Below are 19,260 nucleotides of genomic sequence, written 5' to 3' on the forward strand. Positions count from 1 at the left end.
CGTACGGATTCCGCAAGAAGGCTCCGCCAAGGAAAAGGACAAAGAAAAACAGCCCACAAAACATGCAGGCATTCCCTACATGCATAAGTTGGCGCATGGGTTAAAGAATGTTGCCAATAGGTATGATGTCAGAGCGGTTTTCTCGGCTCCGAATAAACTGAATAGTGTGTGTGGCCAAATAGATAGGTTGTTATCAAATAGTAAAAAATGCCCAAGAAAACAAAACTGCGGAGTAGAGCACAACCCCCCCTTTGTTCGTTGTGCAACGTGTGTTGTTTATTGCTTACCGTTGAATTGTGGCCACATCTACGTGGGCCAGACTGGCCGATGTTTGAATATACGCCTACAAGAGCATCGAAGTTCATTAAAGTCGAAGGATAGCTCTAACCTGGCGAAACATTGTTCTGCGTGTGGTTGTTCACCAATTTTTTGCGAGGTTTCAGTTTTGTCAAAATATCGAGACAAAACCACCAGAGAAGTTATAGAATCATTCCACATTAAAAGGTGTGGCGAAAGATGTGTCAGCGCCTCCTCCCTCACCTTGACCGACAAGGAATACTCCTATCTGTGTCACACGTTGCGGAACTAATGCTTCGGTTTACGTAGGGTTGTGGCGCTTTTATCAGGTTTTTGGGTACTATATGTTTGCAGTGTGTTTTATCTTTTCCTGCCGCATGTGCCTCGGCCGCTCTTAAGTCTTGTAATGGTTTGTATAATGGGGGAGGGGAACCCGACCACGTGTACTCTGGATGGTATATATGTGTATGTTTTTCAATAAAATAGTAGTTGCGAGTAAGCGCCGTGCTGTCTACGTCTTCTTTCGTCCCTGTTTTTGAGCGCTTTTGTTTCCACCAAGATGAGCTTTATCCAGAAATTCGATATTGGGGGGTGTCGAATTCCTCCTGGGGGGGTGCATAAATCCCTGCACAGGGTGCTCATGGTTGCGGAGTATTTATTGGGGGGTGTTAGCGCGGGTGTATAAATCTCTGGGATCCGCAAGCTGTAAAAGAACTGTTATATGGCATAAATATACGTTGTATTCTCGAATACGGTTGCAACCCGCCGCGGTGGCTCAGTGGCTAAGGCGTTCCGCTGCTGAGCACGAGGTCGCGGGTTCGATTCCCGGCCGCGGCGGCCGCTTTTCTGATGGAGGCGAAAAGCAAAAACGCCCGTGTGTACGAGATTTCGGCGCACGTTAAAGGGACCCTGCAACACTCTTTGAGCAGTGCAAGTAAACCTGCGCGACGTTTAGATTACACTGCCAGGAATACCTGAGCCAAATATTACACGTGCACGTGAAGCGGTGAGCGCGCAAATCGATGTGAAAGACGCGGAAAAACCAACCGCTCTCTCTTCAGTTGTCCTCATTATGCATGGCCTAAGGGACGTCACATAGGCCATGGCTGCCCGATCGGCTGTCACTGGTCAACTTCGCGGCTAGATGGCTAGATTCTCCCATTTCCGTCGTCGTCATCACTGTGTACGAACCTCTTCTATGCCTGAACCTGTAGGCACAGTTTTGCCGTTTCTTTTGTGTTTTGAGTGCGCGCGGAGTTCGAGTGATGAGCTCAATACTTCCCTTTCAACGGGACCACTCGACTACAAACGTTTATTGCTTCAAAAACGCCCTACCAGCCCGAGCGCACACTTGCGAGCAGGCACCCATGCCTGCTTTTTTGTGGCACCAGACCGGAAATAGGCCCCTCCGCGTTGCGGAGAAAAGGAGAAAACTACCCGGCATGCGATATATCGAAGGCCGCCGAAAAGAACGCCGCGAGCCGCCCCCCTCTCCTGGAGAGAGCGCGCAGCTTTCGTGGCGTTGTGCGAGGTCGAGTTGAGAGGGAACGATTATGCGCGATTTCTCGTCGCGCGTAGTTTCGTTAATTGTGAACGGATTTTCATAATTCTTGCGGCGGGAGATTTCTGGGACAATAGACTTTATCCCAAAATACATTACTAGTAGTCGATGGCAAGTGTTGCAGGGTCCCTTTAAAGATCCCCAGGTGGTCAAAATTAATCCGGAGCCCTCCACTACGGCGCGCCTCATCGCCTGCGTTGCGTCGGCGCGTTAAACCCTACAGTCAATCAATCGAATACGGTTGCACGGTATGGAACCTCTTCACGCAAAATCTGATAAGGTTACGAAGATATGTATTTCCAAGCAGCAATAATCGGATAAAAGATTCTCTTGGCCATGGCCTGTGCACGCATCGCGACGCGCCTTTTTTCGCGCGGCTTTTTTAGGAGACATATACTTCAACCGATCACCACTGAACAAAGGTGCTTATCTGGCGTTGCCCACGAACATTTCCCATCGGCTTGACCACACGCTCAAGATTAGAGAAATGCCCACTCGTACAACTGCTTTTATGAATTCATTTTTCCCCGCGCTATAAAAGCCTGGAACCAGCTTCCCTGGGGTATCATCCAAGTTGCGAGCGACAACGAATCCCTCGCGGCTTTGCGCAACCATCTTCAAGGATAAAATTTGTACGCTGCTCTTCCTAGCGCGCATGTCTGTTTATTTCATACTTTTTTTTTTCCTTTACACCCGAGTTTCGGCATATGATTCTGCATACGTCTGTTTTTGAATGCTGGGCGGTGTTACCTTTTTGTGCAGGCATCTGTTGTACATTTTTGTCAGTCGTTTGTTTTCCCTGCCTCTGGTTATTCCTCATTCCTCTCATTTCTTTTTTTGTTGGCGTATTTCACGTGCGAAAATGCGTTTTTACCCGCCTCCTGTAATGCCCTTTGGGCAAAATGTAGGTATATGCATAAATAAATAAATAAATAAATACTGGCGCTTTATTATTGACCAAATGTCAATACAGCAAGAAGTAATTTATGAGCATCCAGTTTACGAATTTTCAGGTTGATGATATCGGTTGAGAACTTCGAACCGGTGGTTCCACTGAAATGGCCAGCAGGTTCCTTTGCATTGTCCCGCGGGGGCTTTCCACAGATTACGTTATCCCCGTAGGATATTTTTTTACCAGGAACCTGAAATGTGACCGGCACCGCAACCGACGCCAGTGTCCTGAAAACTAGCTGTGGCGGTTCGCGGACCATCCGGTGTTTTGTGCTGAATACGCGAGTTGGCGCCACGTTACAAGTGCGCTCAAAATTGCCAAAATGGCGCCCAGGTTTCTCCCAAAGGAGAAAATCGTTTTTATTTGTTTTCTAAATAGACAGGTAAGTGCCGTTCTTGTTCTTGGTGTAAAGCAAAATGGACCACAAAATGCGACCTTCGCGTAAAGTTTGCGCGCGAACGGAGCAGAGGTTCTATGAGGGATCTTTTTTTTAAACAGTCCATTATTTATCGATATACCGCCCTGTATTCTTTACACCGAGAAAGATTATGACCTGCAGTGCATCGATGTCATCTCAGTTGCAGTGCTTCAGCACAGTGTGGCGTACTACTAGTGTGATACTAGTGTGACAACTTTGCGCAAGCTATATTTACTGCAGAGAATAGCTACATTGCCATATTACTGTTCTACATTACACTTTTACAAAACCTGTTTTCTTAAGTACAAACTTCTTCCAGTGTTCTGTTTTGGCGGTTATAACAACGTCTTATGATGAACAATACTAACATTTCCAGGGAAGATAGCCTCCCGTTCACCGTCCTTGTCTTTGATAGCTGTCCGTTCGCCGTCCTCGTCTCTGCTGCGCTAAATCTTATTTCCGTATTAAGAAGCCACTCGCTCAGCAACACGTCTAACTGAACTCCCTTCCCTGGTAAACTTATTAAAGCGCAGAGATTGTGACCAATACTCAACAATGTACACCCGGGGCCAACACACCTGCAGCGAAGCTCCGACGGCCACCTCGGCCCTCCGCTCTACGACACATCGCCACAGTTGGTCACTTCGGGGGGGGGGGGGGGAGGGGAATGGGTCGAACCTCCTGCGCGCAAATGTTGATTGCCGGTGCAGTTTATATGGAAGTGGCCTGCAAGTGGCCAACCGAAGCAGTAAAGAAAGTGCAACGTGCTTTCAACTGTCCATTTGCACCGTGAATACAAAGGGGGAAAATATAACGTGAAAAGGTGCCGCACATCAGGTACAGAGCTTGCATACGGTAGTAGCTTCCATCAGACGTGCAAGCTTTCTAATATGACGCACTCTTTGGCGCTGTGCTTCGCAATTTCTATGTGTCTTAAAACAGGGCTGCAAACTGAACCATGCGTTTGCCGCACAGGAAGAAGCCATACACACGGTGACAGCCTGAGTTCACGTGGTGAAAGTAGCGACTGGGTTTCTTCTTCGAAAGCAACTCAATTGCACGTTTATTATACAATGATAAGGACCTGCGTACCCAATTTAGATAAAATAGACGCAATATAAATAATGACACACGGCCGCACGTACAAAAGTATATAGACAAGCGTATGAGTCGACTCTTATAAGAGGAGGTCGAATTTCCGTGCACCGTGCAGGATCATGTGCGGCCAAGGTGTTACTTACAAAAGTGCCACAGCGATAAGTGGCGCTGCACGCTGCCGTACCGACAAAACGGGTGTTTTGATGCTCTGTGTTTCCAAGTAACGCATAGCTGTAGCCTTGATTTATGTGGGCATGGCTCGTAGTATTAAAAGCTGGAAAGAGAACATTTAAGCCAGTCATTTGAAGTGCCGCATCCGAAGTGCCATAAGCCCATATAAGAACAAGCTGGAATGTACTGGAAGTTCAGTTTGTCTGAGCATTTATGGCACAAGGGGAAAAAAATCCGCTTCGAACAACTCCTGTTATCCCGCGGGAAGACGGGAGGAAGTAAACTTGATTGGGCAGCTCGTTTCTAGGTGGGTGCGCCCCTTGTTAAGGTCGGCTTAATCCCGTGCGCACGAAGATGAATGATGGGTCACAGATTGGCCGGAGGTCTGAACACGGAGCGCAAGGCATGGGAAAAGAAGCCAGGTAGACGGCGCTTCTTTGTAGCTCAACAGGGCACGACGAGTGCTTTCATTCGCCCACGAGAAAGGAACTGCTCTGGTCAGGCAAAGAAGAGAGACCGCTACAGGTTAGGCAAGAAAGACTTATGCAAAACTCTGTGGTGCGAAGTTCACGCCAAAAGAAGCGACCGCCAGTCAATGCAAGCGAGCATGGAGCGCCAAGCACGCTCGCCACGCTGCACGTGCGAGAAACGAGAGTACTGCCACGAAATTGTGCTTCGCTGCTATGGGTGCCTACCGGCACACTATAATCATATAGAATGGCACATCGGACGGTCTATGGCAGCGTAAATAATTATTGACAGCCTCGTTTCTCGGTGTCACTGTGTCACTTTCGGTTTCGACAAAACGAACTCCGACAGGACAGCGCTCGTGACGGCACCGTTCTTGTCGCACCACTGCAGGTGTGGACGTGAGGGCCAGACCGGCCGTGGTATCGATCTCCACGCGCCCGGACAGTATGACGTCAGCCCCCAAAACCGTGACGTGATACACACGGCAAAGCGGCGCGCTCCAACAGAAGCTGGCGCTGTCGTTGGCCGGTTCCCCGCGCCTAAGCATACCCGAAGATGAAACACAGGGCATATTCACCGGGGTTTGCCTCGTAGACTCGCCGCATCCCTCGAGAATTTCGGCTGCCAACTCGACGAGCGTGCAAGCTGCACACAGTGGGCGTCAGAGCAGCCCCGCAGAGCAGCCCCGCAGAGCACTGCGCAGACAAGCAGCGCACGAACTGCGGCGGCTGCAAGTCGGCCAATACAGAACTTCCGCTCACGCACTTCCGCCGCGGCGGGACGTGACTTTCTCCACTTGACGACGTGACTATAGAGGCGCAGTGTTCGCTGACGCCCACACACTCGGTCGTGCCCTCCCCGGCCCGACAGCAGAGTCATCACCCTGCAGGTCATGCCGGGACAGCAGTCTGATTACATTCTCCAAGCCAGGATTTCCTGCACGCCCGCAAGACGCTCACGTACCCATGATTTGAAGCGCAACGAAAGGACAGGACGGGACTGCGGTTGTGAACCATGGCTTATCAATGAAATCAAAATACTCAACAGAAGCAGGAACAGGGATCGCTACTTTCCAGTGGTGATCTGCGCATGCGCGGGCTGCCGATCTGCCATTTTTGGCAGACGCCTCAGGCAAAATAAACAAAAGGGCGCCCCTCAGGATTCTGCTTGGGGAGCGGCTATGCTGTCTAGCGCTCGCTTGGGACCAACACATCCATCGTGCCATTACATCCAACGAGCAGAAACATCCAATTTCGTGCCGTTACATCCAACGTGCCAGCACATCCACCGTGCCATTACATCCAACGAGCAGAAACATCCAATTTTGGCCACTGCATCCAACGTGTCATTACATCCAGCGTGCCATCACATACATCGAGCAACTTCGTCCAAAGCTGTGTCATTACATCCAATTTCGGCCAGTACATCCAACGCGCCGCCACATCCAACGTTTCATTACTTCCAGCGCGTAATGCCCTGTTGCCTAACATAACTACATTTCTAGGCTTAATTCAACGTAGTCTGACTGAACTCCGCGAATGGAGTGTTTTAGCGTCGCGGGCAGCGAGCGCTACGCTACGCCTTCTCTTCCACGTGTAAGCGTTGATTGGTACGAGGAATAATTACACCCACCACTACGTTTAATCAGTCCTAATTTGGGTGCTGCCGTGAAAACGGCACGTGCTGCAGACGGTTGCTTGAGAGACTCGGGGTTTTGTAACAAACAAAACACTGAGTTTTGTTTATTACATTGAATTACAAAGCATTGGGTTTTGTAACACTTTATAGCTACAGTTCCGAACGATAATTTTTTTCTACCTGCAGTATTAAGCCATCTCATTCTCATTTATAAGTTAGGTGCTTACTTTGTTAAACCGCACGGAAGAGCGATTAGTGCGTAAGAAATGTTTTACGCAGCAATCATGTACGTCAAAGCAGTGTCCCCTAATATGAGCAACGTTGGATCGCGGCTCATTGATATATCTGAATCTCACAGTCCGTACCTTTGTGAAATAGAACTTCGCTACTCAGAAAAAATTTAAAAGAACGTCTTTGAGTAATTGAATAATCAATTCACATAACATTTACGAGAAACGCAAGCAAATGAAACATGATCGACGAACTGATTGATTAATTGTAGGGTTTAGCGCGCCGACGCAACGCAGGCGATGAGGCGCGCCGTAGTGGACGGCTCCGGATTAATTTTGACCACCTGGGGATCTTTAACGTGCGCCTAAATCTCGTACACACGGGCGTTTTTGCTTTTTGCCTCCATCAGAAAAGCAGCCGCCGCGGCCGGGAATCAAACCCGCGACCTCGTGCTCAGCAGCGCGACGCCTTAGCCACTGAGCCACCGCGGCGGGTATGATCGAGGAACTATCCTCAACAAATATTTATAGGAGAAATCGCTTGAAAAGTATGCGGATTCATAAGTAGGCGTTAAATAATCCCAAGAGCACAGATGCCGTCTTTTAAAAAATAGATCCTGGAGATCCTGTCCAAAAACAAATCAAAACAAAAGCAAAATGAAAAGACAAATTTATATGTTAATGCGCCGAAAGCTCCTTAAAACCCGTAATGTTTTTATTATGGACCGAGATTTTGGACGAAAGGGCTGCGGAATTCCGTTGGACATTCACCGTGGGGGTCAGCCACCTGTCTTCCCCGAATTCCTCTCGACGCATAGGAAGTGGGGAACGAGCGTGCATGGCGCCTGCTTGCGCGGGAGCCCGCCTAAAACTATCGCCCTTGGATCGGGCCACCGATGCCCTTTGTGTCGCTAATTACGCGCTGACGCTTCGGCTAGCCAAGGCAAAGGGGTGCCAAGGCAAAGGGGTGCCAAGGCAAAGGGGTGCCAAGGCAAAGGGGTGCCAAGGCAAAGGGGTGCCAAGGAACTACGTATTTTTTTTTTTTTTTTCCACAGAACGCGCGGAAGGGTTCAAGGGATGGTTAATGCGAGGGTGTGGATTAAAAAAAATCCTCAGAAGGATCGTTAAAAATCCTCAGGCGCCCGGAAACCGCCATGGGAGCACGTCTTGATGCGACCGGTCTTGGTAACAGCTCCATACGAACTCGTTAAAGGATGCGCGAACCGTCGTAAGCGAAGCCGCCTCCCCGCCGCAGCGCACATACCAATTAGTTTTGCCCTCCGCTCCCCCCTGTTCGTCCCCGAAGGTCAGGAGGAGGACAGGAAAGCCTTCCCCGACGCCGCGTAGAAAGCCGCCGGCTAAGCCTAAACAAAGGGTTGCGAGTCGCTAGCGTCGGCGGAGGTTACACCCCGCTCCCGCCGACGAAGGGGGACACAACAAAGCCACGAGAAGGGAAGTGGGCCATCGTCCCGACAGGGTCTATTGACGCTGCCATCATTACACCTTCCCTCTTCAGAAGGGTGAGCAACTACATCCAACGCGCCACCACATCCAGCGAGCAACTACATCCAACGAGCACCTACATCCAAAAGCATGTCAATACATCCATCGTTTTTATTTTAAATGCAGAGCATTTCAGTAACTCACGATGTCACCCGCGTTGACATCCGTAGTCCGCACCGTCGTTGTCCCTACTATAAAAAAAAATACTATCAGGCGCCCGGTTTCGATCCCTCGACCCTGCGGGCGGAACGCAATGTACATGGTGCTCTACCCACTGCGCCACAAAGCCGGCACAGAATGGGACGCTACGAACGCGCCTTATATCGTTGACTCATTCAAATTACTGCTGACGAGCGCTCTCTCGTCAGCAGTTGCCACAAGTGCAACAACATTAACGTAACGCAAACTACTTAACGTCGTGCGCCCCCGGAAATTCTCTGCATTTGATCGTGCCCCTCGCGAGGGGGATGTTTCACTGCGTCTTCTCTCGGTCGCGAGACCCGTGGCGCCATCTGGCGGAGGCGCGGCACAACTCGTAGCACTTTAAAAAGATGCGGCGCCAGCCAGCTGTGTGTGCGCGTTTCTTCGTACACGTGTGGACGCCTCCTTATCAAACTGTCCCTCTTCCGCACTTCAGCCATAGGCCGTCCTTGCCTTTTTTCTCTTTCGCCATCTCGTGGTGGGTTCGTTCGTACGGGCTCGCAAAAAAGGATTTCTAAGAAAAGGGGCAAAAACTTTGAGGCTGTCCATTCTGCGAGCACTTGCCTGCCAGTGAGGGAATAACGAAAACGAAAAAAAAAAAGAAGGGAAAGGGGGGGGGGGGGGGGGGCTTGGACCACCGCAGATGAGTCACGGTAACGTGGTACGGGTGACGGGTCGGTGTGGGAGGGACTGCAGGACCAGGTTATTTTGTTTACGAGTTCTCCGAAAGCACGACTTTCTTGGGGGCGTGCCTTACTGCCATTTTTAGTTCGCCGTGGCGGCCGCGAAGAGGACCGGTACTGGAAAAAGGTCCATTTATATCAGAAAGAGGGCAAGTGTTGGCGAGCGATTCCTCTATTGCACTGCACAATAGCGAAATGAGCTTTCTTGAAGACATGCTGCGAGCATCCCGATCGCTTTCATCACGTGCGCATTTGTTGCAGCCTTTCTTTCTCGTCCAGTCTCGATTTCTAGAGGAGTATAAGCGCACGTCTAGAGCAACAAGTTAATCGGAAGTTAGCGCCTGTCCTGTCCACTCAGTGTTCGCCGTCCGCGTTTTTCGTTGCGCTTCAAACCACGGGAACTACTCACCAACCAGCCCAGCAGGAAGTTCGACTCACGTCACGTGGCGTCTCTGCAGTCACCAAATGCCCTTAGGGGGAAACCGCTGTCAGGCTGTCCAATAGGCGGACGAATCTTGACCGGTGCTCACCGTGCTCTGCGAGTCAAATTGGCGTCTGGGGTCCGGCAACGTCACACGAGCCACCCACCCAATAAGCACTTCTCAGCTTCTCCTATGCACACGCGGCATGAGCGTTCTTGCAGAAATGCATGCTCCCCTCACTGCATCTCTCAACGTTGGCACAGTGCAAATTCGTGACACAAACCTTGTCACACTCCGATTCACATCGACCATTTCAGACGTGGAGACAACAGTCCCCCGAACGATCTGCACGGGTGAAATTAAGTTAAGTGCATTCAGCCGCTCCACGCCCTTCGTTCACAGAAATAAAGAATGAATATGAATGAATGAGTGAATGAATGAACACAGGAAAGAAACAAGCCCCCCCCCCCCGACATAGGAAGAAGAGAGGCGAGAGTAAAAGCAATTAACAAACTGTTGGAAGAAAAGAGACATGAGGGAATACTCTACACTGATGCTGACCTACCCAAATTCTCCAACTAAGCAACTATAGTAGTGACCACCAGAAACGAAATAGTGAACTGTGCATCATTGTACACCACGGAGCAAGAGGAAGCGGAAGAGGCCGCCATAGCACTGGCGCTAACGCAACCTGGTACAGCGACAATTCTCACGGACTCAATGAAAGCCTACAACAGATACAGAACAGGACGGATCTCAAACTGCAGCCAAAATCTTGACAAGAGGGAAACCCCCGGAAACAAGAATTGAACTCATTTGGGTCCCCGCGCATTCCTCGATCGAGGGCAACGAATGCGCCCATCGACAGGCCCGAGACTTAAACCTCCGGGCCACAGAGGAAACGGAAGAAGGGATGCACCCAGTAACGAAATATGCAGAAAGCCTGAAACATTACAGGGAGAACAGAAGGAGCCTTCCGCGCCCTCATCCTAAACTATTCAGGGAAGAACAATCAATATATCGACAGATACAGGCAGCCTCTTTTCCACACCCTTTACTTCTCAACCGCATGTTCCCAGTTAGATACGCAAAAGAATGTCCCCTATGCTCAAAACCAGGCACCCTAAAACACACCATCGGAGAATGCACAAAACTCAAGTCCCCTCCAATTCTTTTTGACTCCGTCAGCATAGAGTATGAGCGATGGGAGATCTTGTTGACCAGCCCTGCCCAGGAAGACCAAATTCGGCTGATCCACAGGGGCCAGGAGGCTCGGGAAGCATATGGAAACCTGTGAATAAGGAACCACTCCGACTGAGCCAAAATAGCTCCATCGCAACCCTTTTTCTAACAATAAAGCTCTCTGGCCCGAGGCCAGGGTCAAGAGTCGGAGATGGGAGTGGTGAGAACAGGGAAAGAAATGCGGTAAAATCAGTGCCGGCGTCTCTGGTGAGTGTCACAGGAAGCACCTGCTTGACACTGCTGATTTTCACAATAATTAAGAAGGACGTCGACAACACCCGAGCCAAGCAAGTCCACCAGGACTCTGGGCAATCTCATCAACCAGGCGGACGGCACGAACAACGAAAGTGTACCACTCGCAAAGGCCACCGAGCAAGTCACGCATGCCGTGCGCAGGGTCACGAAAGAGGGCGACACGGTCAGGCTTACCCAAGCGTTCGTCATTTCGCGCATAACCTTACGCTAGCTGCCGCTTGGGCAAAACGGAACTGCTCATACGCAGGTCATTGAAGGCTGATTCCACGAGAGATCGAACATGCGTGGACACGGGCACTTTTTGTTTTTGGTCATATTTTTACGAGTTACGCGCAAACAAGGAACAGCCCAAAAGTGCAATCCGTTTTTCTCGTGCGTACTTCGTGAGAAAAAAAAAACTGCAAACGTGGCGCGGATAACCTCCGGAGGCTGCAGTTTTGTTTTTTGTTTTTTTCAACTTTGGGGCTTGGCGCATGGCAAGGTGCACCGGTTCTAGCTAAAATCTGTTTGAAAACAAAGCCACAAACGAAAAACAGCTCAAAACAAATGAGGACGAAGTTCGTCCTCATCATGATTCCTGACCAGACGAACTTGCGTCGAACTCTTGACTGCAGTTCAAAGCAAACTTTGCGTTCCGTCATAAACAAACAAAAAAAAACGGAAAAAAATCGCGAAATCGGACCAAACGCTAGATTGTCGTTCACTTTGACTCCCATCTCCGTATCTGCAATAGTGACCAGCTTGTAAGTGGTATAATGTGGGCGAGACATTTCTAAACATAGTATCTGTAAAATATCGCTTGTCTACAAAACATAAGTATACGTCGAGCTTCTCAAAATTTCACAAAGAGCCACACGGTGATACCTACAGCCCCAAAGTTGTAAGCCAAAATTCTGTTGACCCACAGCTGTGGCAGCAGCCTTAGATATCGCCAAACGCGTCCGCTGAACGAGCTTCCCAGCACTCCAAACTGAAACTGTGTGAAGTGACTGCAAATTCCAGATGGCCGCCGGCCCGACTACTGCCATTAAATGACTTATTTAGTGGCTCTACGCCTTTGATTCAGTTTTTCATGATGCCATTCTGACAGCCCTGGCTGCTCTTGGTTTGGCGGAAAACTACGCTTGCATTTCAAGTTACCTACAGGGCGACAACTTTTCATGCGCAAACCGGAAGGCCCTACTTCCTACCATACAAAGGAGTACCTCAAGGAGCCGCACTGAGCCCTCTGCTATTTAACATCACTCTTATCCACCTAAAACGAGTGTACCCGCCTGGCGTACACGTCACACCCTATGCGGACATCCGCATTCGGAGTGCGACGCGATCGCGTTGCACGCAGGAGCAAAAACTAGAGAAAGTTCTCGCAAAAATATCTGCGTGCCTTTCATCCCAAGGACTCCACCTATCTTCCGAGAAAAGTGTTGCGATAACTTTTACTCGAAAGCACATGAAGCGATATATAGTTCTCGGAGGCCGTACCCTGCAGTGTGTACGAACCAAAAGATTTCTCGGAATCTTAATAGACCGAAACCTTTCCCGGGTTCCTGAAATCAAAAATGTCAGTACGAGAATAGCCGCAATGTCAAAAATCGTCGGATATTTCACTGGCAGTTGGTGGTGCAGTGACTGTAGATCCTGCAGGGTCATTCCACACCAAACGTCCGAGACAGCGGCTCGACTATACCGATTTGACTATTAAAAAAAAATCATTGTCGATCACTTCACAACACTAGTCGCTTTTGTAACCAATTTTCTGAGGAAAAAAAAAAAACTCAATGTTTTATCACCACCACATCTCACAGCAATTTGAATATCGTGTGGCTGTGACGGAAACCAAGGTTGCGAAAAAATTCGCAGAAATATTACACGCAGCGCGGTAAAAAAAAATCCAGCTGGTAGAAAAAGAAGCGCGCTTCCCTGCTACAAAACCTGCTTTGCGGGGAAGCAATGCCGCGTTTTGGGGCCATATTTAGGCATATTTTTACAGCTGTTTACAGAGACAATGCAGCTACATAGCTTGTTTGTATGCGGGGAGAAATGTGGGAGTCGGGAAAGAAGCAGTTTCGGAACACTGAGCACATTAAAGGGACACTAAAGGCGGAACGAAATTTTGTTTTAACCGAAAGATCCTACGTTTCGTAGCACTCTCAGCTTTTGTTCGACAAGCAACGATGCGTTACTTACTGGGAAATCCGTAAAGAAAGCTGGCAGTTCTCTCTCCCGCTACCGTCCCAATTTTTCGTCACGTAGACATCGCGTCACAAAGTAGGCGAGGCACCGGGGCGGTCTAGAGCGCAAACGGTTGTCGCTGGGCAACGGACCAACGGTAGCTTTGACGACACCAAGCCATGGCCGACCGTCGAGAACGTTCGCTGGCTTTCACTTTTATCATTTGTCACCGAATGAACGAGAAATGCTTTCCAGCGCTCCAGCGGTCAGTGTGCCCGGGTGTAGGTAAAAATTCTCCCGGAAAAACAGGTCCCGGAAAAAACGGTTCCAAAGCCAAGGTAGGAAAAAATGGTCCCGGAAAAATTGGTCCGGAAAAATCAGTAGCGCAAAACACTTTCGGAGACAGGACCGTCGTACGCTTTCTCGCTGGCACGAACAACCAACGCACGATCAAGTTTGCGTTCTACCTTTATGTTATATTTTTAAACTCTGGTAGCTCGTGCCTGTTGTTCGAGCTACTATCTATGCCACCCATCCTTAGGGGTACGGGATTGATAGATTATCCTACCGATTATTCGATTAGCGCATTGTTCGCGAATAAATTCTTTAACCAGATAGTCGGTAGAACTCACGTGAATCGAGTAGACCATGCATGATACCAAGTCCCCCCTAACATTGCGTAAGCATGTTTGAGGGCATGGCCTTACATAGCAACAACCCGTTCTTATAATACCACGGTTATAACCGCAACCGCATGTAGTCGAAGACAAGAGCGCCGACCTCTCTTCTTCGGGAAATGTCAACAGTTAAAGGTGCGTTCGCGCCACGTCTGAACCACGCGAGGGTCTGTTTAGCCCGCATGGACACACCCACATACGATATTGCTTTAAAATGCGGGATTGTACACGATTTTAACACATCCGTGTTGATTACGTGATAGCAACAAAACAGACTTGGAACTCGACATCTGGTATTTTTTATTCTTTCTGTAATCCACACCAACTGATAAACCAATCAATTCATCGAAAATTGCCTGCCGATTAACCTAATCAAAATTTTTAATCGAATCTCAGCCTTACAATCCGTCCATCCACCCATCCATCCATAAAACCGTAAGTCCGTCCGTCCGTCCGTCTGTCTGTCTACCCAATTTTCTTTGTTAGACGTAAGCTTCCAGAAGCGTTCATTTCTTGTCCATATATGAATATCAAAGCATCCCATCTATTTCTTAACCCTTGCGCTAAAACATCAAGGGAGAAAATCAAAACCGCAAAAAAAGTTAAGATCTTACTAACTTAAAAGGAAACACTTCGACCCGACCATTTTTTCCGGGACCATTTTTTTTTTCGGAAACATTTTTTTGTGTGTGTGTGTTTCCCGTGTTCCCGCCTACACCTGACACCCGGTCGCATCATGCCAACCACCGAAGCAGCGGAAAGCGCCGTATCAACTATCGTCTAGCCGCGGCTGCCGCCTAGGCATCGCTCAAGCGGGAGCCTTCATCTCGCGTCGCCCGGCGATCACGTCCATCTCATATTCTCTTTTCTCACGCGACGCGCCAACTTGGCGTGAAATGCACACTCGCTTCCCGCACCCGTCTCGAGAGTTTGTGGCCGAGACTCCGCGCGGCCCAAGCAACGCGGGTAGAGCCAGTAGAGCTACGCGCGCACGATTTACGGATTATTCATCAACAGCGGCTCGGAGTGAACGGAAAAGCACAATGCCCGATCGTTCGGATAACCGCCGCCGGTAAGTGCCCCAACCTTTCGTGGGCGATAAGGTTCGAACAGGGCGCGGGGACGCTTCCTGCCGGGGACACTGCTTGCAGAAGCGCGGCCGTTCATCGTGGCAAGTTACTGACTTCACTGCTTTTTTTTCCAAAACGAAAGTGAAAGCATGATGTGTGGCCTACCCTGAAACGTGAGGGAAGCAACCTGTCTTGTAATGTATAGGAGCTGTAGTCTATGTTTTTTTTTTTTTTTAAATTAGCTCAGCTCACGGAAAGGTTTGATTTACATCTATTTCACGTTCTCAACCACTTAGAAACTGTTTATTTGATGAAAACATTTTGTAGATGCTCCTCCAATGAGCTCTCGCCCGGCAGAATTATTGTGACGTCGCAAACCCGTAGTACCCAAAAACGTACGAAACGTCGTCGCCTGTTTTCACGCTTCTGGCATTTTTCTGCCTTATTTAACGTTTCCTGGTTGCGAAAATGGAGTTTTTAGATTCTGGACAACGTAATCGATAGGCACGGGCCAACTTGTTTCCACCCTTTAGTGTCCCTTTAACTTCGAAAACTTTGCAATGTTGCTCATATGTTCAAGCGCTCACTGCAGTGTGCGGCGGTCCATGTAAAAATACAGACTTGGGCTCATTTTAATGGGTGCAGAAAGGACATTCGTTTCTGAGGGCGAGAAAATCATTTTTTTTTTATTATTGAGCGGCCACCACGGCCTCAGACGGCGAGCCGCAAGTCTGCTTCACTGCACTGACAGTTTCCCCTCGGCAGGCCAAAGAGGCGGCGGCCGCGCATTTCGAGAGAAATCATATTTCGTTTGGTTTCAAGGACTTGGTTAGGGTGATTCCACGTGCATCTTCCGGCCTTCCGCGGTGCCGCAGACGAAGTGAGTCCGTCAAACCGGAAGCGACAAGGACCAAGGACAGCGCCACCTGCCAATTAGCGAGGATTGGGCATGGGACAGGGAACTGGTTACTCGCTGGGTCGCAGGTGTTGGCTGCAGACAAGAAAGAGTGATTTCAAGTTCTGCCGATTTTTCGGAAAGACAATGGAGGAGCTCACGCTGCACCACTTCATAAGCAAACAGCAAGCAGCGTATCTGAGAGACATGAAAAGCAGTCTGGACGATGATGATCTTATTCTACTTTTAGACTCCGTGGAGAAATACAGTTTCCTCATTCGAGATGCTACCTACCCTACCACTGGGTAAATGCGCGAGCTACAATACAACCGCGTTACACCCATTCGTTCAGAAGGTACGGGTCCCTCAATTCAAAATCTTACGCCGAGATTTCAGACTCTCTTGACCACGCGACAGTGGCCACGGTTCTGCAATACGCATTTTCCGCTTTCCGGGAAATTCACCCTTTTTGCGCGGTGCATCATCACTAGAGGCCGGATTTTTAGGAATTAAAGAAGACCTTTTTAGGCGCCCGAAATAGGCTGGCAAAACAACGTTTCAGGTCTCCATCGTCGCAAATAAGCGCCGCAAATCTTTTCACAAATGCAAATATTTCAAACGAAAACATGCGCGACCTGTATCTACGACAGGAAAACCAAAAAGGTTCGTAAAGCGAAGTTGTTTTTATCTCACTGATGGCGCCGTCGTAACCAAAACTCACTGCAGGGAAGCCAACTATACACAATGGGAGGGCACGTGATGATGATGATAATGATGATGAAAAACTCTTTCCGTGGTCGGATTCGAACCTGGGTCCCCCGCGTTGTGAAGCCGACGTATTTGACTTTCCCCCAGCTACTCAAACTTGTAAATGAATCGAACTCAAACTAATCAATTGCAAACGTCCACTTAATATCGCGAATGGCGTTTCAACCATCTCCTCGTTAGTTGAAAGGGGCATTGATTCCTCGACGCGTGATCTCCGGCGAGGCATTATTGGCCAGTGAGGGGGCGCAAAAGATGAACTTGAGTTCTGCAATTTTGTTCACGATGGCCCAATAACGACGCCAACAGTTGAACCGAGCCATTCCCATAAGCTGACTGCTGCACTTAATGGCGGTCCGCTGGCTGAATTCAAGAGGCGCGCACTGCTCGCATTTGCGCTCAATGGCTGCCGCTTGCTCCTGCGTATAGTATACATGCGCGAAGAAAAAAAATAACACTTGCGAGCTAGTAATAATGATGAAAAAAGCGGCTCTTTATGTCTGCCTCGAGCAATTTAATTACAACTAATAAACGATTTATAAAGAAACTAACAATCTCTTACACGGCACAACTCCAGGAATTTTCTCATGTGCAATGATATTATCCGATTTGTTCAGGCAAGACGTCCCAGCACTGCCACACATTTGAAGAGCGTTTTTCGAAATGTGTTTTAGCAGCCGAACAGATTTTTGATAGAAAAGCGTGTCCATGTCGGCAGTGCGAATTTTAAGGCGTAAGGAAATTCAGACGTGCAGTGATGTTTCCCCGTCGGCTCTGCAATATGGGAGTGATCTGCTAGCAAAGGCGTGTTCGATGCTCAACCACTGCGTTGAAAATAGAGTTCGATGTGAGTATGCTTCTAGAAACGAGGATGCGACTGCGCTTGTTTGAAGAAATCTCTTTTGAGAGCACGCGCTATCGTAGTCTAAGTATCACTGTGAAAACCCTGGAAACAACAGCAAACTACCACAATCTCCAGATTTTTCATTCAAAATTCTGCCTCTTCTCGGTGACTATGAGCGTCCCATTCCACTGCTGCTAGCGGTTGTTTTTCGGGGGGTTGGTTGAACTAGAGGACTTGGTTTAGAGTTCCGAACAGTGAATGCTAGTTGCCTGGCAGCATGAATAATTACCTCAAACTGCACTCGAAAGCGAAAGTTCAGGTTAAACAGTGCGCATATAGTGCCGATTTTAAGAATTTAGGTATCTACAGGCATTTATAGGCGTCTACCACATCAAGGCGCGGCCACACTAGCCCGAACATCGGCCAATTTGGTCGGCCAACACCGTGTCGGCGAGCTGTCGGGTCGGCGGCCATGTCACACCGCGACGACGCCGACCGTGGGCCAACCGTCTGCGTCGGCGAGAAATCGGCAGGGCGTCGGTGTCTGCGCGCTGTCGGCCGACGCGCTTGTCACACCACGCCGACGACCGCGCGACGACCCACTCTGCCGCCTGGCTTCTCCGCCGGGAATCTTTCTTTCTTTCTCTAGTCAAACTTGGAGCATCGTGCCACCGCTGCCGCGACTGAAGCCGTTCGTGCGTATTAGCGTGCGCGCTGCTTGGACAGTGTGTACTCCTCAATTTCTAGTTGGATCACGGACAAAGAAGAAAAAAGAGCCGTGCTCGCTGCTGCCGCGGCAGTAATAATACGGATGTTATGGATGAACCCCCGGCGGAAAGACCTCTGTAGCACGTAGAATATTCACATAAATTATTGCGTACGTCAGCGGAAATTTCAACTCCTCAAAAAAGAGAAGGCCTTACAGTGCAGCATCGTACCGCATTTTCGAGAAACGCGGTGCAAGAAAAGTAAAACTCATTTTTGTGGCTCCTAGAAGCCACTCGCTGTTTCGAAGGAAATTTTCCGTGACAAAGGTAGTTGCTTCTTAAAGGGACCCTGCAACACTCTTTGTGCAGTGCAAGTAAACCTGCGCGACGTTTAGATTACACTGCCAAGAACACTTGAGCCAAATATTACACGTGCACGTGAAGCGGTAAGCGCGCAAATCGCTGTGAAAGACGCGGAAAAACCAACCGCGCTCTCTTCAATTCTCCTCATTATGCACCCCTGGCATGGCCTAAACGACGTCATTTGGGCCTTGGCTGTCCTATTGGCTGTCACTGGTCAACTTCGCGGCTTATTTCTCGCATTTCCTGTGACGATCTGCCGCCGTCGGCCCTGTGTACCAACCTCTTCTATGCCCGAACCTGTACACACAGTTTTGGTGTTTATTTTGTGTTTTGAGTGCACGCGGAGTTTGAGTGACGGACTCATAGTCCCCTTTCAACGGGACCACTCGACAACAAACATTTATTGCTTCAAAAACGCCCTACCAGCCTGAGCGCGCGCTTGCGAGCAGGCAGCCATGCCTGCCTTTTTGTGGCACCGGACCGGAAATAGACCCCTCCACGTTGCTAAGAAAAGGAGAAAACTCCCCGGCCTGCGATATATCGAAGGCCACGGAAAAGAACGCCGAGAGCCGCCCCTCTCTCCGGGAGAGAGCGCGCAGTTTTTGTCGCGTTGTCCGCGGTCGAG

General features: G+C 49.3%; 1 protein-coding gene across 4 annotated transcripts in view; it reads right to left on the minus strand.

The window, feature by feature from the left end:
- Ctl2 (Choline transporter-like 2) overlaps nucleotides 1-19,260 on the minus strand; it is a 164,002-nt gene that overhangs the window by 120,112 nt on the left and 24,630 nt on the right. The window contains exon 1 of one of the 4 annotated variants that reach the window (XM_077708694.1): nucleotides 5,546-5,661. The exons of the other annotated variants lie outside the window; for them this stretch is intronic. Coding sequence (XP_077564820.1) covers nucleotides 5,546-5,573 — 28 coding nt within the window. The 5' untranslated portion in view covers nucleotides 5,574-5,661. Of the gene's footprint in view, nucleotides 1-5,545; nucleotides 5,662-19,260 lie in introns of those variants that run through there. 4 annotated transcript variants of the gene reach the window in all.

This window comes from Haemaphysalis longicornis, unplaced genomic scaffold (assembly GCF_048455015.1).
Source record: "Haemaphysalis longicornis isolate Haplotype H1 unplaced genomic scaffold, Haemaphysalis longicornis Haplotype H1 scaffold_1, whole genome shotgun sequence".
Classification (NCBI taxonomy): Eukaryota; Metazoa; Arthropoda; class Arachnida; order Ixodida; family Ixodidae; genus Haemaphysalis; species Haemaphysalis longicornis.